The 23,971-nt window shown below is 43.0% G+C and overlaps 2 protein-coding genes across 5 annotated transcripts; one reads left to right on the top strand and one right to left on the bottom strand.

Moving 5' to 3' along the window:
• Positions 1-5,149: 5,149 nt before the first annotated feature.
• On the bottom strand, positions 5,150-8,925 carry dnaaf4 (dynein axonemal assembly factor 4). Of its 2 annotated transcripts, none has more exons than XM_069527963.1 (10): positions 8,864-8,925; positions 8,038-8,164; positions 7,486-7,633; positions 7,217-7,350; positions 6,926-7,124; positions 6,701-6,843; positions 6,196-6,305; positions 5,951-6,104; positions 5,470-5,575; positions 5,150-5,322 (listed from the first exon to the last, which is right to left on the bottom strand). In XM_069527963.1, the coding sequence occupies exons 1-10, from the start codon at positions 8,869-8,871 to the stop codon at positions 5,216-5,218; spliced, it is 1,236 nt and encodes a 411-aa protein (XP_069384064.1). In that variant the 5' UTR covers positions 8,872-8,925; the 3' UTR covers positions 5,150-5,215. The 2 variants fall into 2 exon arrangements, with proteins under 2 accessions (XP_069384064.1, XP_069384065.1); XM_069527964.1 differs by lacking the exon at positions 8,864-8,925 and adding an exon at positions 8,254-8,770.
• On the top strand, positions 8,864-23,844 carry LOC109643991 (aminopeptidase N-like). 3 transcript variants are annotated; one of them, XM_069527959.1, is made up of 23 exons: positions 8,864-9,571; positions 14,274-14,377; positions 14,473-14,674; positions 15,746-16,052; positions 16,569-16,711; positions 16,821-16,957; positions 17,601-17,727; positions 17,887-18,041; positions 18,650-18,763; positions 18,875-19,018; positions 19,312-19,377; positions 19,659-19,724; positions 19,819-19,991; positions 20,138-20,214; positions 20,452-20,585; positions 20,699-20,754; positions 21,087-21,234; positions 21,315-21,406; positions 21,524-21,631; positions 21,715-21,882; positions 22,039-22,179; positions 22,597-22,678; positions 23,301-23,844. In XM_069527959.1, the coding sequence occupies exons 4-23, from the start codon at positions 15,949-15,951 to the stop codon at positions 23,454-23,456; spliced, it is 2,391 nt and encodes a 796-aa protein (XP_069384060.1). In that variant the 5' UTR covers positions 8,864-9,571; positions 14,274-14,377; positions 14,473-14,674; positions 15,746-15,948; the 3' UTR covers positions 23,457-23,844. The 3 variants fall into 3 exon arrangements, with proteins under 3 accessions (XP_069384060.1, XP_069384058.1, XP_069384059.1); XM_069527957.1 differs by having other exon boundaries at positions 14,274-14,674; XM_069527958.1 differs by lacking the exon at positions 14,274-14,377.
• Positions 23,845-23,971: the final 127 nt, after the last annotated feature.

Genomic DNA, 23,971 nt, shown 5'->3' on the forward strand with positions numbered 1-23,971 from the left:
TTTTGCTCGTTTCCCAGAGTTCATGTCTCACAGGTTTCTGGGCTTTAACTGCTGCAGTGGTGGATCGAATCGAAGAGAGTGAATAATGAACGATGTTGAACACGTATGTAACATGTTTTAGTTCTCAGTGAACTTTTTCATTGATCTCTAATGTGCTTTTCTTTTCTGTTTTTCTATCACCGTAAATATTCTCTCGCTTTCCAAAAAGATCTTTAAAGGTTTCGTGACTTTATCCCTCACTCTCTTCTTCTCTTTCTCTCTCTGTCTCCTCACTCTCTTCTTCTTCTCTCTCTCTCTCTGTCTCCTCGTCTCTCTTCTTCTCTCTCTGTCTCCTCACTCTCTTCTTCTCTCTCTCTGTCTTCTTCTCTCTTCGTCTCTTCCTGGAGACTGAGTCTCACTTGGATTTAAGTATCAGGCTCTTTTCAGTCAGAGAGAGAGAGACTCTATAAAAGAGGCAGTGAGGCATGCTGGGAGGCCGGGAGCGATCTGCTGCCTTCCTCTACCTGAGAGGAAACACACACACACACACACACACACACACACACACACACACACACACACACACACACACACACACACACACACACACACACACATACTAACATCCATACCAATGGGCTGTCAAGTGCAGCTGAGAGGAGCTGTGAGTGGGGCAACAACAATGGAGCCTGGGGGCGGCAGGGTGACCCCGAGGAGTCTATAATTCAGAGAGGGGGTGGGCTATCATTCACACACACACACACACACACACACACACACACACACACACACACACACACACTCTGAACAGATCCACAGGGGCAGGACAGGCAGTTCCTTATCACCGACCAGGCGGAGGGGAAGAGGCAACATAAGAGCAGGGCTGAGGAAAGAGAGGGAGACGATGGTTCAGGTTAAAGTTTAAGTTAGTCGAACACTAACCCTAGATTTACTTTAAGCTTTAAGTTAATGACAACATTAGAGTAAAACAACTATTTGTTTTGAGGTAAGAAGCAAACTGTGTTTCCCCCTCATTATTTAACGGTGTGGACTTTTCTTTCTTTCTTTCTACGTTCTGCAGCACATCTTGTTTCATTGTGCAGGTGATAACGTGATTCGACACATGTTTAAACCAAACGAACTGAGCTTTACTTCCTGTTTGTCGTGTGACCAGGGCGGTAACTCTCAGGTTTGGATCTTTGGTGAGTAAACAGTTCTCATGTGGTTCACGTGCTGCAAAAATACATTCGGGGACGTTTTTCACACCCACAGTTTTTATTAAATCAGAAGCATCTTAGATAAAACACCTGCTCAGTTTCTATGATAACACTCTTTACATCGCTGTGTGTGTGTTTCTGCGTGTGTGAGCGTGTGTGTGCGTGTGTGTGTGCATGTGTGTGTGTGTGTGTGTGTGTGTGTGTGCCTTTACATGGTTACTAGTGTCTTTGTGTATTAGAGGGTACCACACAGAACTGAAACTAAAGGAGCAAAATACAGACATTTCACACACACACACACACACACACACACACACACACACACACACACACACACACACTCACACACACACTCACACACACACAGAGCAGTTTTTCAGCTCATTAAGCAGAGGGTTGCGTGTCTAATCAGGTTTTGTATGAATGCTGCAGGGTCATTATGATCTAATTTACCTTTAGTGGTTATTCAGCTGGGCAGAAAGGGAGGGAAGAGGAAGGAGGGAGGGAAGGAGGATGGAAGGAGGAGGAAGGAGGATGGAAGGAGGAGAATGGAGGATGGTCCAGGTCTGGGTGGAACTTGTTCGGCTCATTTGTTCTTCACACTAACAAGGATTTATCCTGTTTAATTCATGTATTTGTTCCATGAGATTTTTTCTCTGTGTGGAAAGGTTGAGGTCATTGAACGCCTCGTTACTGTTAAAGCTCCGCTGCTGCTGGAGTCTGTACCTGAGGTGTTCGACAACTCAACTTCAGAGGGAGTCTGTTTCCTAAAGACTTTATTATTCTTACACTGGGTTTCATCAGATGTTTCTTTACGTCTCTGTTCATCTTGATTTTTCCGTTTTCACTTGACTTTTCTTGTTTAAACTTTTTTTTTGCAGAATCATTATTTAGATATAAAGACTTGGGTTCAAAGTAGGAATCAAAATAAATGAAGACCAAAGCTTAAAGGATAAAATATACAATATTAAAGATGTTAGATGTAACAGTGAACTTGTTCGACTGCACTCATCGATATGTAACCATGGATCCATGGTCCTGGATGTGTTTGAGCTGAAGGGACAGAAAATGTCTGATATTTTTCACAAAGCAGAAGTAAAAGTAGATTCATGATTTTACATTCGTCAAATGAATAATAGTGTCGCTCTGCATCTGCTGTGAATAGATCCAGAACATCACAGAAGTTCAAAAAGACGTCAAACTTATTCAAGTAGAATAAACTCTGTTTATTTACTTCATTTATGTATTTGTACTTTGTCCGTGTCACTTTTGTCCTTCACACTAACTGACCTTAACTTTGGACCCAGGAGCTGGTTAAATTTCATGGTGCAGGAACATGTATAAACATGGGGTCCTGCCCCCCCGTCGCCCCCCCCCGAGTGTGTTAAATGGGTTAAAGAGTCGGTGTCGTGGAGCAGCAGTGTGTGTCCTGGTCAGCGTGCACGGATAAAGGCTCCATATGTTGCTGGTCAGTCAGCTCCCAGAGGGACGACCTCCTGCCAATCAAACACAACAACAGGAAGGAGGCGGCCTCGGACTCAATTCAGCCCCTCGAGAAAAACAAGCTCGGATTGTTTGTGTCGAGGTGAAATTATTAAGATTCAAACAAAGCTCTGGTCGTGTTTCTGTGACTGGACTCCAGGTCATTGATCCAGGGTTCGACAAACTTCCTCCAACTTCTGCTGCTTTAAAGGAGTTTCAGTATTTTGCGGTAAGATTCTCATCTCACAGGAATCACTGGATTGTTTCATCGTGTCCAGTCACTTCTCGTTAAACTAACTTCACTGTCCCTGATCTAACTTCACGGCTCCCCTCGGAAATGTACAGCCATTCTTAAACGAAGACGTTTTTTAGACTTTTAAAGGATCCGTGGGGACCCAAAGGTCAGAGGTCAAACAAAAATAAGGTCCCAAAAGTTTCCGCACATAATAAACCACATGAAGCCGAAAATGATTCCCAATCATATGATGTCATATCGTGAGCGATGTCACGAGGGACTCAGAAGACGGGATCTTAAAACTTACATCTTTGATGATCACTTGGTATGAATGATGTCATCATGACGTCATTTTGGTTCTGTTGCATGGCGAGATCTTTCGCTAGCTGTGGCGGAGTTTTGCGTTCTCTGAGCACCTTCCAGTTTAGAGAGATCGCTCCTCCAGGATTGCGTCGCAGAGCGTATTTGTGTTTTCCCTCCTCTTTCACAGCCATTGGAATAAAATGGAATGTAAATTGTTTCATCACAAACCCTCTCAGCGTAGTTAAGTCATCAGTGTGAGTCGCCAGCGTCTCCGTGCGCTTCGTTTCCAAGCACTCGTATTAATCTTTTGTAAAAACACTTGAGCGTCCTCGCTTGTCCGTGTGCACGCTGGACTTGTGTTTCCTTTCAGATGCTGAGAGAAGTCATTCAGCGACGATCATTCACTCAAACCGCTCGGCCACAATGCCGCTCCGCTGCAAATCAAAGCCTCTTAATGATCCCATTCTGCTGACGCTGAATCTGATCCATGTGTAATTCTTTGGGAAGCTTTTGGCACATCTGATGAGGAGATTAGAAGAAACAGAAATTCGGTGGGAGATGAAAAAGAGGAAAAAGAGAATAGTGGCTTTTCAGGGTGTTTACAGATTTCAGTTGTGTCCCGGGTGTTGAGCGCAGGGTGTGTGGTCGACGCCTTCAAGTGCTACTTCACCGTCACATGGGACCTGAGCTCTGATCTGCTGAGATCTTTTCTGTGGACTCCTGGTTTAACGCCGGTGGAGTTATAATATCTGTGTTCTGTCATGTTAAAGGAATTTCAGAATGTGTGGAAGTCACGTCAGAACCAGCAGCGAATAACAGACCTGGGAATAAAGCACCAAACCACCGAGAACCATCCAGAAACACAGATCCTTCCCATGACCCAGCGGCCCCGGGTCCTGACCCGCTGGATGGTCCGATCGGTTGACCTCAATTTGCACTTCAGACTCACAGCCAAATAAAAAAAGCACAGAAACACAGAAAGTGGTTTCAAAGAAAAGCATTCGATTTCCCAAATCCCTTCAATCTGTCCGGGGGCTGAGAGGACGGGCAGTGACTGGTCAGCGTGAGCTTCTACCATCAGGGACCACAAACACTCGGGGCCTCATTTAAAACCATGACGTACTTTCAGACCTGATTTTGTTGAACTTCTCGTGCAGAAGTTGGGATCTATGAAAACAAACTGGCACGCTGTGAGTTTGAATCCTGCTGTTTTACAAATGAGGTCCCACATCTGTCTGCTCAAACCTCCACCTCATCAAGATCTGGATTTTCATTTCTGCAGCAAATTACATGAATGTCAGTTTCCTGAATTTGTTTCATTAGGATCCAGAAATTATTCTCTGAGAAAAACAATGAAAAATTCAAGAATTAAACGAATTCAGCTCATTTTTCTTCAGTGAAATATTTGACGTCGTTCCCCGCTGTTCATAGAAAAGTAACATTTGACCACATGAGGGCGCTGTGCACACACTGATAGAGTGTCTGACTGTTGGTGACTCACGTTATTCTACATATTTCTACTTTTTCACTTGTTTTTTGAAGTTTGTGTTCCTCTCTGTAATCTCTTTATGATGTAGTAATATCATTGTACTTAAACACATGTATTTTATATTTGCCCCCCCCCCCCCTCTCCTGTGCAGAATCCTGATCACAGACGAGAATCTTGAGTCTGTTCAGATTCTAGTTTCTGTTTCTGTCTGTTTCATTGATCACTGGATTTTTGCCGTCCTTGTTTTTTGATGCTATCATTTTACGAACGCCTCTGATTTCCTGGAGCATCTTTCCTCTGAGTTTCTCGTCCTGTGGTCGTCGTGCTGTTTGCTGAGCAGCAGGTGAAAAATCCTTTGAATCTCATCGATTGAAACGTTTGACTCGTTGAATTATTAATCGGGAGCTCGACGTGAGTGCGGATCGACTCTTTCGATACCTTTGGTTCTCTTTTATCAGTCACCTCATTTATTTAGCAACAGACATTAAGCAGCCACAGATCATCGGTGTCTCACTGAGTCTCAGTTCCTTGAATGACGTCTCGTATTCTCTGGGTGTCTCTCTGCAGAGCTTCGTTGTGAGGGTCGATCTTCAGAGCGGCTTGGTAATCCTGAAGACCTGAGAAAACACGTCACAAACAAATGAGCTGACATTCACCTGAAAGGTCCTGAGAGACATGCAGCTGTGATGTGTTGTTATTGTCTTGATTAGTGTCGACATTCAAATTTGTAACTGGACCGAATGAAAACGACAAAGCGTAGAAACCTTCAGTGTAGAGCTGGAGCTGACAGAAAGCTGATCCTCTGCGGACGTGGGCTCGGGCTCTGGCAGCAGCGTTGGCAGTGACCGGTGGAGTCAACAGATCGAGAGCCTGCAGAGAAACGTGAGCAGATGTTTACAGCTGCTCTACATCAGCTGAACCATCAGTTCAGTAGTTTCTGTGTAATCCTGCTGACAAACAAACTAACTAAGTAACTAACTAACTATCACACAAACCATGTTTGTTTTTGGTTTTCGGTTAGTCTTGTATTTCTTCTTCTACACCTCAAGCACATTTCACAGTGGTGCACGTGATTGTGTTGAGACTGAATGTCCACACACTGTCGTGGAATATAAGGAGCAGATTTACAGCAGCGTCCCACACAGCAGTGATGAGGTAGAGACACCAGCGTGCAGCTTTGGTTGGATGTTCTTTGGAACGTGCGGTGGAGAACAGACGATAATGTGAAACTCAGACGGTACAGACCTGGGAGGAATCCTCGATGGCCTTGTGTAGATTCCTTAACTTCAGATGACACGCGGCTCGGTTGGAAAACAGAGCCGGCATCTGCCTGTTGAGCTTGATGGCCAGGTTGTAGACGTTGACTGCACTCAGGAAGTCCCCGGCCGCAAAATATTTACTGAAAGAGTCGGTTCAGACGAGTAAGAGAAACTCAAGTGCTGTTAAATATGTAGAGGAGATTCTGTATGAAGGGAACAGGCGTCACTTACTCTCCCTTGTCCTTTAAGCAGTCGGGGTTCCTGTCCTCCTCCTTCAGCTCTTTAAGCTCTTCAACATCTGCATTCACTGCACGTCTGGCTTCAGCTTGTTTCCTGAGCCACTGATGGTTATGAAGTGAAAACACGAAGCATCCAAACATTAGCTAGCACAGAGACATCTTTCAAGACATGTCTTCATGAGACACGTTACAAAGTCCACAGAGAAATAAAAAGTCCGTGCCAGGACTCGTGAAGGATGATTAATAGATTCATTATGGGACAGACGCCACAGAAACATCCTGTCGGCAGAAGAACTGAGAGTCGAGGCCGAGTGGTGGACGGCGGCGCGGTGGTTAGTCGCATCCCGGCAAGATGGCTCCCCGTTCGAATCCCTACTGGTCTTTCTGTGTGAGCTCTCACATGCAGCTCCTCTGGCTGATTTCAGGAGATTACCCAGAGTTCAGTGCAGGTCGGAAAGCCTCACGACCAGACGGGGAGGTAATGAAAGAGGACTCACCTCTTCCTCCTCTTCAACTCTTGACTCTCTGAGGGCTGTTGGAAAAACTCGCGGGGTGAACGTGACTTGAATGTTTCCCGTGCATCTCGGAGCGGGAAGGTCCGCTCGTTTCTTCTGACGCTTCACTTCTCCGCCACTCCGACCTGAACACAGGAACAAACTTATCATAATAAACCCAACAATGGAAAGTTGGCACAAATTTAATCAAATAGGAAAATTACAAACCGGGTTGAACATTTCCTCCAGCTCCTGTCTTCTCGGTCAACGCTTTCAGGTTGTTCTGATCGTCTCTCTGACGTCGGAGTTCAGCTTCTTCCTCTGCTCGTTGTTTCTGTGTCCGCTGCCATGCTTCCAGCTCTGCCGTGGTTCTCGCTCGCTCGGCGTCCTTCGTTTTCTGGACGCTGTCTCTTCCCTCCTTGTCGAGCTGTGATCAATTAAAACAGACGATGACATAAAAAGTCCTGATATATTTCAGCGTGGACGCCTGGCGACGAGATGTATGAGCAGATATTTTACCCTCATCATCGTCTCCAGTGCATATTTCTTCTCTGCGAGCTTCTTCTCCTTCTGGGATCTGGACTCTGCTGAAAGCTTCTCCTGGTATTTCAACAGAGCTTGTTCTCTGATCTCCTTCTTTTTGGCTTTATCCTCTGAAGCAAAGTAAAAAAGCTTGTTACTTGAATAACAGTCTGCTCGCAAAACCATTGAAATCACTCGATCCAGGGTGGAAACGGAGGACGTCACAGTTTTGTGAAACGTCAACGAGATCAGCTGGATGCTCTCACCTGTGTCGATCATCAGGTGATTCCAAACCTTCTTGTCTCTCTTCGTCAAATTGAGGATTGCGACTCCGTTTCCCACCTTTGCTGTGCTCCTGTCATCGTCGACAGGCTCCAGCAGGAACGCTTCAAACAGATATGGTGGGAAATGCACCTGTGTAGAACATGGAAGACCTTTCATCGATAAAGAGAAACATCGAACCCTCTTTTAAAACCTTTATCGTTGTATCTCCACTTTATAAAATGCAACCATGTGAGTGTAGACATTTCACTTAATGATCCTTTCTTGGTTTATCCAATCACATGCTCATAAAAAAGTGTGTTCTAACATGTTTACAACTTTGTGTTCGTCGTAACTAAATGTGAGATAATTGGTCGTTTGGATATTTATCAGCTCGATTTGTCACAAAGGTTTTAACGATTCTTAAGGTTTCGGACCTGAGTCAACATTTGTTATCCCAGAGAAAATTAAGTTCAGTTCACGTCACGATTTTTGAGGAAATCCACACAGAGAAGAATAGATAGACGGATAAAACCACAGATAGATAGAAAGCTCACCTTGATGTACTGGTCTGTGGAGACGATGTCCACTCTCTCAGCTGTGGCTCCTCTCAGAGGAACGTGTATGTGAACAGTGGAGACGGTCTGAGTCCAGGAGTGATCCGACACCAGCAGAGGCATTCTGCTACACAGACACCGAACCAGCCTCCAGAATCAAACCCTGAACACAAACTCTGAACACAACTGAAACCACAGAGACACACAAGATCCTACTTCCGGGTTCTTCTAATGTTTGGCGTCTCGTTTCTATGGCGACCGCTGCCTTCGCGTCCGTCGGGAAAAGTCAGAATCCAGTTTAAAACCAGTTTAAAACCAGTTTTAGATTAAGAAGAGTCTAAGAAGCACGTGAATGCATCATGTAATGAAGTTAAGCTGCGACTTAAACTAAGCCTCCACCTCCCAAACACGAACGCGACGTGGTTCCAGGTGTAAACTGAGAAAAACCACCCGAGTTACCGGACAGTTTGAATCTGACGGGGAACGTCGACCGGAAATGACGCGCCTTCAATCAGCGGCTCCACCTGTGGGGGGGGGGGGACACAGAGCCGGATGCTAGGAGGTTAGCACCGCTGCTAACAACAACCACAGGCCGTAGAAACCCATAACAAGTTCTACAGCCAAGAGGATGGTGACGCTCACTGTTCGAGACCCGCGACAGACACGTGTTTCCGTCTGCACGGTGGCGGGAGTGAGCCCCGCACAGGTGGGCGGGGCCGTCACCTGCGGGCGCTGCGGGTCGACACTGTGCCCAGCTTTTAGTAAGCGATGATACCGAGGAACGATCCGCTGAGCTGAACTGAGACAGAGGAGGAAGATTTCTAACCTGATCATGTGGATGATCCTGATCTCTGTGAAAATGAATCCAATGGATCCAATGGAGTCTCCGTTGGTGACATCATATGGGGCTCCGAGGGCACAGTGAGAGGCTGAACAGAGAAAGGACTGAAACTCACCAGGAGTCAATGTGCAGGAAATACTCAGAGACAAACTCTCAGCACGACGTGTTCCAATCATAGACTGTATATAAAGAGGTTCAAACACACAACATACCAGGGCCCAGAGGAGACGGGTGTGCCACGCGTCACGGGGAGGGTCCACTCTCCAATCTGACCTCTCAAACATCATGAACCTGTGAGCTCCCACACGATGACTGTTTTTAAATGAGCATCCAAACATGAGCATTAGTGTCCAAAGCTCGAGAACTCACTGACCGCTGCACCCGTGCTGACGTTTGACCACCACACAAGCAGGATACCGGTGTCCGCTGACGCCTCGACACATGGTGTCGGTGCGGTTCTCCTGCAGGCTGAGGGGGAACACTGGGAACCGGTGGCCTGTGCATCCAGGGCCTTGACAAAATCTGAATGCAGATATGCTCGGAGGGAGAAAGAATGCTTAGGGCTGGCATGTGGGTTAGAGCAGTTTCACGGCGATGTGCGTGGACCGCCATCTTTCACCAACCACTAGTCTCTGTAGTCAAAGAGAACGAGACGTCTCCACGGACTCAACCGCTGAGGACGAAGATGCAGAGGTAAGACCATAATAACGCTCATAAACATGAGAACTAATGCAGCGATATGACACAGATCGCAATCACTAAAATATATATTTTTACACACGTACTCATGTATATAAATACATCTCAGACAATAAATAAAGACCTTTATTTACAGTCTAGCTTGACACAAGCTGAACCTCTGACTCTGATGATGACGCTCTCTGTGGTCACCGTGTGGCGGTCGGACCACGGGTCGTGTGAGCAGATCGAATGAAGTCTTTGGGATCAACCTTCTGTTACCCAGCTGTTTTTCTTATCGAGCTTTATACCTCCTTCGTTTGTGGAAGGAGTTGCTCACCCGTCATTATCATAAGATAAGATAAGATGATCTTTTATTCCTCCCACGACGCACAAACATACATAAGTTATTATAAAAATAGCAGTATTGTAAACAGGACTGCACGTGCACAGATAGGGACTTATTATTCTAGTTGTTTGTCAGTGTTCAGATTCTCTTCAAGATAACTGATGAAACTCTATCCGCTGCGGAAGTAAAGCTACAGATGGCAGAATAACAGCCTTAAAGGTGCAGTGTGTTGGATTTTGTGTTAGTGTTGAAGTTGCATGTTGCAGCTGAATGCCTCTCCTTCCAAACATGAGAAAGAACCTGTGGTAGCTTCAGTTGTCGTAAAAACTCAAAAGGTGTCGTCCAGTCTGGACTAATGTAAAAAACACCCCTCGATGTAAATATAAAGTATTTTATTATAAGGTATTTATATTTAAAGGGCCTTTTTCTGGGCTAAAGAAAACTACAATTTAGATGAAAACATCATGAGGATTATTCTCCATTTTCTGCCAATAGTTCCCTTTCACCTAAATCTTACGGGCTGGACCTTTAACATCTGCACGCTGCTTTTAAATGTGAGTTGTTCCAGATCCGCTGTCGCAAACTCGTCCACAGTGAATAATACGTCCTCAGCGTCTGCACAGTCAATGAACTCCTGTCTCAACTTTGATCTGAGCATCACAGTCACAGATGCTTTTATCAGATCAGCGATAAACACAAGGCCAGAGATAGCGTCACAATAGCCAAGGTGATATTTTACAGGCTTATTTTTGTGTCATCACGTTACTCTCTCTCTCGTTTACCGGATTCCACTGCAACAAATTCACTTATCTACATCTTATATAACCTCGAGGCTTCGGACATGTTGTTCAGGCTTTTTTAATGCCTCTGTTTATCTCGGAGGGGAGTTTCAGTCATGTGAGATAAATCTTTGACCGCCAGCTGTATTTTCCCCTCTCGGCTTTACAGCAGATGACCCCGGCCACTAAAAACGTTGTTTTCTCCACAGTGAGAACCTCGAACAATCTGAGCCGTCGGGGTCAATATGTTGTCAGGGAGGAGACGTTAGAAAACCTGTTGCTGTGGTTTCACAAACCAGAGCAACAGGAATGAATGAGATTCTAACGTCTACATGGAGTCGATGGGATTTTATGGAAATACTCCGCAAGAAATATGTTTAATAATAATTTAGCTTTGATTTTTTATTTTTTAAAGAAATTAGTGAGAATGAATGAATTAGATTTTTGCAGCATAAATAATCTTCTATCATAAATTGTGATTTAGAAATAATGCACAATATTTATGCCCAACGATTATGCTATGCTGCAAAAAATCCAAACTCAAATAGTGATTTTATTCCAACGTTGTGAATAATAATAATAATTGCGTTGGTTTGTTTTGGTTTAAAGTTTAATATATTGTGCATGAACTGTTGTAAATAAAATAATATAATGAAATAAAGATTTCACAGCTGCAAGTGAATCAGGAAGTACAAGTTTCTGAGACAAAGTCATGTTTTTAAATTCTACACTTTTATCGCTGTGTTAATTGTTAATATTAGTGTGTTCAAACATTAACGTCACACTTTTATCTGCATTCGTGCCTTTTTAAAGCTGTGTCAGCTAAATGTTTTAACCACTGGGTCGCATCGAATCAAACTGAATACACAACATTCCCGGTTGCCTGTCATCATCATGTTAGTCGCTAACTTCCTCTGTTCGCTGCAGAACATGAAAAGCAGGATTTAAAAAAAACAAGGAGCTAAAAGAGGCTGAAGGATATTTTCATCTGATGAAGGCCGAGCAAACTATCGTCCGAGCTTGCGTTTGTTTTTCTCATGTGTTCTGTTGATGGACTTCGGTGCGTCTGGATCGTGTCGGGAAAGAAGAGTGAAAATCGAGTGAAGTGACTGAATAACATGAAACTGTTTTTCCACATCACGATTGAAAGAGTTTGAGATTTTCAAGTTACATCCTCCTCTGCCAAAGTCCAGCTGTTGCAAAACAAGAAGCGAACGTCATCTCTGAAATGATGATGAGAGGACAGAGGGTGGATTTGGAAATGCCGAGGTGTCGAGCAGGGCTGAAAGAGAGTTTCTTCAAATGTGCTTTACAGCTGCGCCGCCATAAAAGGATGTTCCTGTAGTGGTGGGATTGTTCTAAACTGCCCCTCTGTTAAAGTGTAACTACAGAATCACGAGATAAATGACTCGAAGGTTACCTGGAGACTGAGAGGAGCAACGTTAGTGTTATCAGCCATGTAAGAAACATAAACGAGTAAAATACTTTATCGTTTCAATGTGCAGTTGATTCAGATTCATGATGTTCTTTCTTAAATTTGTTTTTTTAATTCAAGGAAATATTTCAGCAACTTGTGGTGTTTAATTTTTACACAGTTTCTCCTTTAGTCTACTACTGTTTTCAGGGGACGTAGAAATCTGAAGTGTAGTTCACGGTCTATTTATTTAATTTAGAAATAGTTTGGTTGACACTTGAATAATTTCCTTTGACTGAAGTTATTTATTTCTATATATTTATTACACCTGTATATAAATATGTCTTAGAGGGAGGATCCTCTTATCAACTTCATGTTACCTGAGCATGATGACAATAAAGAGTTTCAAAGCCAGAAATTCAAAATGATCTTTTTTTGTTTCACCAGTTCAAAGCTCATTGAATGAAATTCATTAACACTGACGATTAGAAAAACAATCACAGTTGGTGGTTTTAAGTTGTGACTGATTGTTGTATTTCTAAATGACAGAATCCTGTTGCTCCACGTTGATCGTAAGTTCACTCAGAAACAACCTTTTAATCAGAATTCACATTTTATTTAACCAGCACTGGAATTTAGAATCGAAATAGTTTGAAGTTTCATTTACTTTTGTGAGAAGCTGATGAACCTGTTGCATCATGACCATTAAAAGATTTAAATGTTTTACCTCTGTCAAGAAGGTTATGATTTTGAGATATGAGCGATTTGATTATATGAGAACTGGCAGAGTCGTGATTGAGACTAACCAGTTTTTATCAATGAGCTTAATGTCTCCCGTGTTCTTCTGTGGAAGGAGTGGCTCACCTGTCGTAGGATAAGATAAGATAATCTTTTATAAGATGTATTTATTAGTTCCCCATTTAATTCAATCAAAAGTCTTTTTAATTTAAGTTTCATTTACTGGCGCGAGAACCTGATGAACCTGTTGCATCACGGCCGTGAAAAGATAAGAACTGTTTACCTCTGCCTGGAAAAAAGGTTTCGTCCAAGTTGGATCATTTGTTTGATTGTGAACAAGTTTTACACAAACAGCTCTGGACGATTCACCACGGGACTCGGTGAGAGGACGTGAGCTGAGTCGAGGAAGATTTCATTATATTTTGGTGCGGATCAAGATCACGTGCGGTTTCAGTGTTTTCACTGATTCCCCAGAGAATTATAAAGGTCTGACATCTGTGTGTGAAACTTGGTGCAGATTGATTTGATTTTAAGGAACTAAATTTTTATTTGTTTAGTTTTAATGTGATATTCTTGCTAAATCTGTGCATTTGTAATTTTGCAAATAAAACTACAGCTGCTGCAGCAACACTTTGATATTATGAAAAACGAACACGCTAACAGCTGCTGTCATCAGCGACCGGCAGGGATAGGAATTTAACCAACCAAGGTAGACGTGCCTCTAAATCATGTCGGCTGTGATCGGATCGTTCAGTGTTACATGACGTTCACCACAGAGGATCCAGGATTTCTCCTTCTCACACGACGAAAACTTACTACAACGGGTTCAAATTCAAATCGTTGGAAAGGATCATGCCCAGTAGGTCGTGGGATGCGTCGTTCCTTCACTCTCAACATAAATATGTTCACAGTCCTGTACCGTCGCCTTTTTTCTGTTTTCCAATCATTTCTTTGCCCTGAATCAAAAATGTTATGATCAGTTTCCATCCTGTAGCTGGTCGACCTGGTTCCAGGATTAAAACTCTTTTAATAAGGACTTTCTGAAATGTCAATGGAGAAAATGAATCTTCAATTTGCTCCCGGAACCAGAGCCGTTCTCAAAGTGGACGTTCACTGTTACTGCACAAGCTCGAGGCTGATGTGTCTTTTCCTCTATAACTCACAGTTTTCACTTAAAGGTTAAAACTTCTCCTTTAAAAGCAGCCAGCCTGTGATCTGTCTACATATATTTAAATGTTATATATCCTGGTTCCAAATGGCAAAGTCAAACCAAGTAGGTGATATTTTGGATGGAATGGAGATAAATGAATCCTCTGGAAATATGAATAATTCTAATAAACGTTCCTCTTAACCTCAGGAAACCTCCTGTTTACCTTGTGTTCTTTTTTATCAGCGTGTCAGGTCCATATCTCACTGTTAATGTATCACCTGTTACAGTGAATGGGAGGGAACATGCTGCCCATGGTGTCCTATAAAAGTTCACCTTCCACCTCTGCTCGCCATCAGTGCGTCTCCGCTACAGACGGACAACATGGGGAAAGGTTTCTACATCAGTAAAGCTGTTGGGGTGCTGGGGGTCATCCTGGGTGCAGGGGCCCTGGCAACAATCATAGCTCTGTCTGTCGTCTACTCGCAGGAAAAGGCTAAAAATAACAGCGATCAGGTTTTACCGACGGAAGGCCCGACGACATCCAAACCCACTGTACCGACGCCCGCCCCCTCCAACGAAGCTTGGGACAAGTACCGACTCCCCAAGAGCCTGGTGCCGGACCACTACAACGTGACCCTGTGGCCCCGACTGACTAAAGACCCGACGACCAGCCTCTTCATCTTCACTGGTGAGAATCAGTTGGTTTTGGTTGTGTTGTTATTTGAGTTGAATTACGTGAGGCAGCTTTTCTTTCAAATGAAACAGTGATGGAGATAAAGTCTGACGAGAGGTTAATGAATCACAGCTGAGAGGCTGAAAAGAAAACACGTGGAGGATTCTGGATCAGGATCCTGACATCTGACGCTCACAACATCAAATTCATCAACTTCATCAGAAAAGCTCCTTCGCTCTACTTTTTTCTCTGTGAACTTTTAGATAATGTTGATTTCGAATAGTTGCTTCAGGAATAAACCTTAATTCCACCGTTTGTTTATTTGTTGAGGTTCTTGATTTTCCCGGAATAGCAACGACAAGTGATTTGATGCACACGATATTTCAGCCATAAGATAAATCTACAGGTTCCATCATTTTGCTTCACAGAATCTTTTTTACTTTTCCAGATGAGATTTTACTTCACCAGGACCCTCAGTTTTTTTTTTTATGGAGCCCGGAGTCCTGATGCGTGATATGTTTTTTTTTTAATCTTGTGCAGACAAGATAGTTGTTGCACGATAAAGTTTCATTTTATGATGTTCTGAGGTGAAGATAACGTTTTATTAGGGATCTGTGCAAACAAGATTAAAAACAAAATTCAGCTGCTTTTTCAAATGGAACAAAGAAAAACAACTCAGTGACAGAGGATCACTGCTGAGGGTTTGTGAGAGGACTCTAAAAGCACCCGAACATATCTGAAATGATTAAAATGATTGAAGCATGAATTCAGATTTTCAAATGAAACTGAGCTAATTTTCCTGTAGAATTATGGGTAATGAGCCAAGGATGAACCTATTAAATGATGACATTAAAATGGACGAAGGGGCGGGCGCAGGAACTTTTCATTGCTCTGTTTTCTGTTGAGAGATGCAGTGTTTGACATTTTCACTGATTTCCCAGAAAAAATAAATATACATCTTAAAAACCAGACGCGTCCAGACGCCTGACGTGTGAGAGTTTGTACTGTGGTGCAGCTTGGGACTGTGTGATGGAGGTATGAGCTGATATCGCGAGTTTCTAAGTAAGTTACCTCATGTTGTTTCAGGTGAGTCCAGCGTGCAGTTCAAGTGCGACGAGGACACCGACCTGATTCTCATCCACTCCAATAAGCTGAACTACACCAAACTCGAGAACGGCCAATGGGCGAGGCTCACCGCAGTCAACAGCGGGCTCAAGGCCCCGGCGATCAAGTCTTCGCGGCTGCAGCACACGACTCAGTACCTGGTCCTGCAGCTGGATGGTAAACTAATGAAGGACCACAGCTACCACCTGTACACCAACTTCACCGGAGAGCTGGCTGATGACCTGGGAGGCTTCTACAGGAGTGAATACATGGAGAATGGCGAGCGCAAGTACGTGCACTTCATGTGTCAGATAATGTCAAAGCAACTGGAGCAAATGTGAATCCAGAGGGTTTCAAAAGACTCACTTTAGTCCCTTGCTTTCTGTTGTGAGGGAGTTTATGTAGAGTGACAGGTGATGTCTAATCTAATCACTTTAGTCTCTGTGCGAGCTTTAGAAAACAACCTCTGAACTCCAAAATGAATTCACACTTTCTGTCTAATCAGGTCGCCCCCACCTTACCTGGATTTATTTCAGGTGCATTGTAACATTGGTATTTTTTCTCAAAATGTGCAGATGTGGAAAAAAACCGACGCCCTTGTTTGCACAAATCCCTTGTTTTGATAAAGTTGAACTTTCCAGTCTTTGCATTGATCCAGGTTAAAGAAGTCCCGGACCCATCAGAGATGAAAAATGATTGATTAAATTCATTTAATCATCTTGCTCCTGGCAAACCTCCTTACAAGCATTTTAAAACGTCGAGCTGTTTTTCAAACACAAAGCCTCTTTTGTTTTTTCCCTGCCAGGGTTGTTGCGACCACTCAGATGCAGCCGACAGACGCCAGGAAGGCTTTCCCCTGTTTTGACGAGCCGGCTATGAAAGCTGTTTTCTACATCACTCTGATCCACGACCATGGAACTGTTGCCTTGTCCAACGGTGCAGAAAAAGGTTTGTTGCGCCACAATTACAGGTTTATATTCACCGTCCAGGACATATTGAACGAATGAGGAGGATAAATATTAACAAATCAAATAATAATGATCGTCTTCTTCTACAGAATCAAGCAGCGTCAACATTCACGGCAAGAATCTGCAGCAGACAGTTTTTGAGCCGACGGAGAAAATGTCCACCTACCTGCTGGCCTTCATCGTCAGCGAGTTCACCTTCATCAACAACACTGTTGATGATGTTTCGGTGAGTGAGCGCACAAAGACGCACCTCTGTCACGCACCTCTGTCACGCATTCAGTTTGTATTTACAGGAAGCAGCAACAACACTGTTGTCCCTTTTTTCTGAACTGACAGTTTCTATTACTGACAAACTTATTTTGTGATTCTCATTATTCTACGACTCTCTTCTCAATTACGACTTTAGTTTCATGCTCTTACAACATTATTTTCAAAATCTCTGATGTTTTTTGTTCATCTCATAGAATAGTCCTCCCTCAATTAAAAACATTGAAGAGCTCTGTTAATTAAGAGCGCTGAGTCACGCACCGTTTAACGATACAAACAACATCGTCATTCACCGTTCAGGTAAAACTACACTGACAATGACATCGCTGTATTTAAAACGTAGTTTGGGGACATGTAGGAATATTTACGATGTAATGTTGCAATGCACGTTAAGGCCTCTAGGTGTCTGATTTGAACGTTTCTCACTATTATTCTACAAACAGAATCATTTTAAAAATGCGTTAGATTTAATTAAAGTTGCGTATTCTCACTTTAATAGCGGTAAACAGCTGGTATCATCTAAAACCACAAAGTTCACTGGTTTCTATGAATGAATATTCAACAGAAATGAATGTTCTTAATGTGTTTCATTGTCTGCTCAGATCCGTATCTTCGCCCGGAAGCCTGCTATCGATGCAGGGCAAGGAGCGTACGCCCTCAGCAAAACTGGACCCATCCTTAAGTTCTTTGAGAAATATTACAATTCCAGCTACCCTCTGCCCAAATCTGGTGAGTCAGTTTGAGAGAAGCTCCGTAATCAGTCAGCTTCAGCTCATTCTATTCTCTGGTCAATCCTCGTATCATGTTTCAACGCTCATGCAGTTAGGACTCACAGGTTGAGGAACTCCAGAGGCTCATGAACCACGAATGATCTCTTTCCCAACACAGATCAGATCGCTCTGCCCGACTTTAACGCTGGAGCCATGGAGAACTGGGGTCTGATCACGTACAGAGAGACAGCGCTGCTCTACGACGAAACATTCTCCTCCAACTCCAACAAGGAGAGGATTGCTACCATCATCTCTCATGAACTGGCTCACATGGTTCGTTTTTAATGTTTAATGATGTAACCAAGGATAATGTCCAATCTCTCCATGTCTTCATTGTTGAGACTGTGGCGGCGCCATCTTGTAATTTGTCCGGCTCCAGTTTCATAACGAATGATGGTTTGCTCCATTGCTGCATTGGTTAGCTGTGCCCAGCGCTATTTGCCGCGTTCGCTGGTGCTATGGTCCATAAAGTTTTTACCATCCATGCAGAGTCAGACCTCATAGTTTCATCAATGCAGTTCTCTCTCTCTCACATGAGAACTTGTCTTTCACTCTTTTGGTTGTGTATCTGCATCTCTGTTTGTGTGCGTTCACATGAATTCATTCTGTCGCTGCACATCCTTCCACCTTCCAGGTTTTGTGGTAAAAAAAATAGTATAGGGCCCAGGACAAAACCCTGAGGAACACCACTGGAGAGCACGGAAACACTGAAACAGAAGTCGAGAAGTCTTGGATGCATTTTGCTTCATGTCTCAATTAAAAAATATTCAATATTGAAGCAGCCATTCGAACCATGTCTGCATTCCTGATGTTTCTGTTTCATTCATGTGAATTTTCCTTGTCACGGCATTGACACATTTTTCTCTGTGCTGTCTTTAAAGTGGTTCGGTAATCTGGTGACCCTGCGGTGGTGGAACGACCTGTGGCTGAATGAAGGCTTTGCATCTTATGTTGAGTACCTGGGAGCGAACGAGGCTGAACCGGACTGGAATATAGTGAGTATTTCTCCTCTCACCCAATGGACTGATCTAAACAGTCTGATGGAGAATTCTGGAGCTGGTGTCCGGTGGCGTTTTCAGCCTTTTGTCTAATTTGCCCCACAACAGAAAGACCTCATCGTGCTCAACGATGTCCACAGGGTGTTTGCCGTCGATGCTCTGGCCTCCTCTCACCCGCTGTCGTCTAAGGAGGAAGACATCCAGAGACCAGAGCAGATCAGCGAGCTGTTTGATGCCATCTCATACAGCAAGGTGGCGTCACACTCAACAGATATTACACTGAATCAGATTAACTTCCTGGAGAGTTTACTTTAGTGACCCCTTGTCCTAAACCAAGTTCTCACTTCATGAGTTTCAATCATTTACATTGTGAGGACATTGTTTTTGTCCCACTCCCGTATCATTTCCATTCCTAACATCAGTCAACCCAGGTTAGATTTTATATTTCTGTCCTATAGAACTATTGATTGTCTGAATGACTTGATTGATTTGTCACAAAGTTGCTTGAACACAGATCGCTCACCTGAACATGTGTCGTTCCTCAGGGAGCTTCTGTTCTGAGAATGTTGTCGGACTTCCTCACCGAAGAAATCTTCGTAATGGGACTCAGGGTAAGGACCTCATTGAAAATGTATTCTCTGTTTGACATTGCATCTGATCACTCTAAGAAGAATTTCTGCAATGGAAGGTGGATCTTCTTCACGCATGAGATTGTGTTCATTAGGATTGAGTTTAGTTTCAGTTTTTTCAAATACTTTTAAAATGGTTTCGGTGCCAGAACAGATAAAGAAGCACAAAACTCTGGCAGAGACGAACTAAGAGTTGAAATTAACGAATGAATTAAAGTGAAACCCTGCGAAGTTAAATAACCTCTGTTTGTTTTCTCTTGCAGACCTACCTGAAAAAATTTGCATTTGGGAATGCAGTTTACACCGACCTGTGGGACCATTTGCAAATGGCACGTTCTTCTCCTCTACATTCTTTACATTTCGAACAGTCAAACCTACTGTGAGCTGTTACTGATCGATTTCCTCTGGTTCCTGCTTCCACAGGCCGTTGACGCCAGTGGCACTGACCTGCCTGGAAGTGTCCATGACATCATGAACACCTGGGTGCTGCAGATGGGATTCCCTGTGGTCACAATAAACACCACCACTGGGGACATTTCCCAGAAACACTTTCTCCTGGATCCAGACTCTAACGTCACAGCTCTGTCTCCCTTCAAGTAAACACTTTCTTTCCTTGCTCCCTCTCATAAGACCGATAAAGTCACAATGTGCTAATTCGAAAATAATGCACCGTAATACAGCCGATGAATTCTCCATTTACTTGTTCAACAAAAACTGACTCATGTATTTGTTTCACCTGCAGTTACGAATGGATTGTTCCCATCAAGTGGACTAAGACTGGAGCACCCCAGGTACCTTACTGGCTGACGCAAAAATCAGGTACGATATACAGACGTCAACAACAACAACAATTTGGGGATTTTGAAAAGTCCAATTAATTTATAGGCAGTATTCTTTGATAGCAAGCACAAGTTTTTTTTTGTGGTTTGCCTTTTCAGCAATCAATTATAAGTCAAATGAATTTACAGTTTACATCATATATCAGTATATATCAAACCGCATGAGAGCAAGTTCCCCACTGTTTCGCTCTAACGCCGACCTTCTTGTCGTCTGTAGCAACTAATGAATCGATGAAGACAACAGGAAACGACTGGGTGCTGGCCAACATCAACGTCGTGGGTTACTACAGAGTCAACTATGACGACAGCAACTGGGACAAACTGCTCAATGTTCTGAGCACCAATCATTCGGTAAGACACGTCTGACCGATGCCTTCATACCAACATGTTCCCTAATGACTCTTAGGATTAACCCTGGATTCCTTTCAAGAGAACTAACAGAGACATTGCTGTTGTTTTTCCAGCTTATTGAAGTAATCAACAGAGCTCAGCTGGTGGATGATGCTTTCAACCTGGCCAGGTGAGTCCAGCTGATGTAATGTTGTATTGTACAGATGATGATAGATGATTTTTTAACTTGTTACCGTAAATAAAGGAAAAATACTTTGTTAAAGTTGATCCTGTGAGCAAAATCCTTTAGTAATATCTTTAACAACTAATATTAGTCATTTATTTTCAATTGTGTCTTTTAAATAATGAAGATACACATTTATTTTTAAAATATTATGGGACAAACATTTCAGGAAAAGTGCAACTCTGGAGTCAGTGTCTGAGTTTCTTATCGTTTATTAGTTCTCTGTGAAACTTTTCAAGTATTCAAGTACTTATTTTCACTCGTTGGAAACTCCACAGAGCAAAGATCATCCCGACAGTTCGCGCCCTCAGTACGACCAGGTACCTGAACAAAGAGACAGACTACATGCCCTGGGACTCGGCTCTGGGAAACCTGAACTTCTTCTACCTCATGTTTGACCGCAGCGAGGTTTACGGCCCCATGCAGGTGTGCGACATGAAAAACCAAGCAAAGCTAATTGAGTCGCTTTAATGAGCCGAACCTTAATGTTCTCCTTGTTTTTTTAGGATTATCTGAGGAAACAGGTCGTCCCTCTGTTCAATTACTACAAGAATCTGACTGACAACTGGTCCAAAGTACCGACTGGACACATGGACCAGTGAGTAAAGATCACTCAGTCGTCCTGTTTTATTGTCTTATTGCGTCTTCCTTTGTTCCCACACGTCCTCTTCACATTTTCTTCTTCTAACGCTCGTCCTCCTCACGTCTCCTTCAGGTACAATCAGGTGAATGCGATCAGCCAGGCTTGTAGGACAGGTCATGAGGAATGTCAAACCCTGGTGAAGGGATGGTTCAAACAATGGATGGACACAAAGAAGAACATGTGAGTGTAAACACCATCCCAATGTAAAACCTACTCATAAATCTGTGCTGCTCTGGGACTGAGACATTTCATCTCTTCCTCAGGATCCACCCCAACCTGCGCTCCACCGTGTACTGCAATGCCATCGCAGCAGGTGGCGCTAAAGAGTGGGATTTCGCTTGGTCAGAATTTAAAAACGCCACCATCGCTAGTGAAGCTGAAAAACTGCGCTCAGCTCTGTCCTGCACAAAACAACCCTGGCTGCTCAACAGGTCTGCTCAAACACAGCTGTACCACAACTTACAAATATTTACACAGTATAAATACACATTTATACACACACACACACACACATATATATATATATATATATATATATATATTTATATATATAAACTCCTCCTGTTGTTGTGTGTTATCGCTCTCAGATACCTTGAGTACACTCTGGATCCAGACATGATCCGAAAGCAGGATGCCACCTCCACTATCGTCTACATCGCCAACAACGTGGTTGGTCAGTCTCTGGCCTGGGACTTTGTCAGGGACCAGTGGTCGTCCATCTTCAGTCAGTGAGTATGATGCAATATCTTCCAACGTCGCTGCCTCACATTGAAACGTGAGAAAAGTTTTATCATTGACAGAGATTCAGCGGTGCTCAGCATCTCGTCCTGAACATGACATTTATAACGGGAGTAAAAGGTTGTAAACACAGTTTTATGGAGTGTTCGGTAACATGAGGTGAAACGCAGCTGAAAAGATTTACTGTGGTTTTACAGTTCAGCTTATCATCGGAGACTCGCACGACCTTTGGTCACGACTGAAACGATTAAAGTTATTAAAAGTATCTTTTAACGAGATTAGTCTGTAGTCTGAAGAGCTATCACGTCATTTAGCTTCTTTTACGAGTTTGTAAATTAGCAGAACAAACAGTTTGAAAGCAAAACGTAGTAAAAGTGTTTTTTAATTGAATCTATTTCCCCTCACAGGTACGGTGGCGGATCATTCTCCTTCTCAAACCTCATCAACGGCGTCACCAAGCGCTTCTCCTCCGACTTTGAGCTGAAACAGGTTTGATGTTTGATTTTATCCACTAGTTTTTCTGGAATGACGAATAATAGAAACAAAGCGTTTGACTCTTTAACTTGAGCTGCAAGAATGACGGAACTACATGTCCCATAATCCATTGCAAATGATTCTTGCCAACGAATTACAGCTGCTTGTTCTCTAACTGAACCGTGTTGTTAATGTCGTGTCGTAACGTGAATGATCTGATTGTAGCCGCCATGGTTGTCGTGGTCAATCACAGTTGTTATCATAGAGGCTTGTGGCCTCTACAGGAGAAGATAGCGTTGTTTCACAATCTCCTAGGTTGTGGTGAGTCCACCTTGGATGGTTAAAATATTATGGCTAAAACAATTTGAGCTCACTTTACTAAAGTCCAAGGAGACGTCATCAAATATCTTCTAGTTTCGTCCGACAAAACTAAAAACTAAAAACTTTCAGCTTCTAAGAACATGGGAGAAACACAGAAATCCTTTTCTGCAGCTTTTGATAAATGAATCCGAAGGTAACGATTCTAATTTAGGAAAACGTTCCACAGCGTCTCATCCCGGGTGTCCGTGTTGTTGCTACGTCAAACTGCTGAATCGCCTCCCAGATGCTCATGTCTCGGTTTTGTTTGTCGTCACAGCTGCAGCAGTTCAAGGCCGATAACTCAGAGGTGGGTTTCGGCTCCGGCACCCTGGCAGTGGATCAGTCCATCGAGAGAACCAACGCCAACATCAAATGGATCGCAGAGAACAAGGAGAACGTCCTGAAATGGTTCAGTGTCGAGGCGATGCTCTGATGAAGACGTACACTCGCCCCTTTCTTCACATGTGGTTTCACGTCGAATCTTTCTGGAGATTTTGCACAACTCAGCTGAAAAAAGTCGAATTTCAGTGTATTTCATAACTTAGCAAATAAAAGTAAAATCAGAAATGATGTTCGATATTTAAAGTTGGAGAGAAGATGTTTTTGTTGTTTGTTTTATACTTTTTTTTAAATCGCAGTTTTAAATACACTGAAATGAAAAGAATTACAGTTTGGTTTATAAAAGTTTTCTCACCGTTGGAGATTTTGTGTAACGTCAAAAAGTCTGAGTGTTCTTGTAAAAAAAATCCTCTTGTTCATGTCAGCGCTGTATTTAATAACATTATCTTCTGTTTTCCTGTAAATTAAAGAGTGGATGTTTATTTTCTTGTCACAATACAAAATAATTTATTTTATAATTGAAGACATTCTTTTATTTATTGTTCTGATTTAAAGATATATTTTTATTTTCCTCAAGATGCTCATAAAAAAAATCAATGAAACCTCCTC

This window comes from Paralichthys olivaceus, chromosome 7, assembly GCF_024713975.1.
Source record: "Paralichthys olivaceus isolate ysfri-2021 chromosome 7, ASM2471397v2, whole genome shotgun sequence".
NCBI lineage: Eukaryota > Metazoa > Chordata > Actinopteri > Pleuronectiformes > Paralichthyidae > Paralichthys > Paralichthys olivaceus.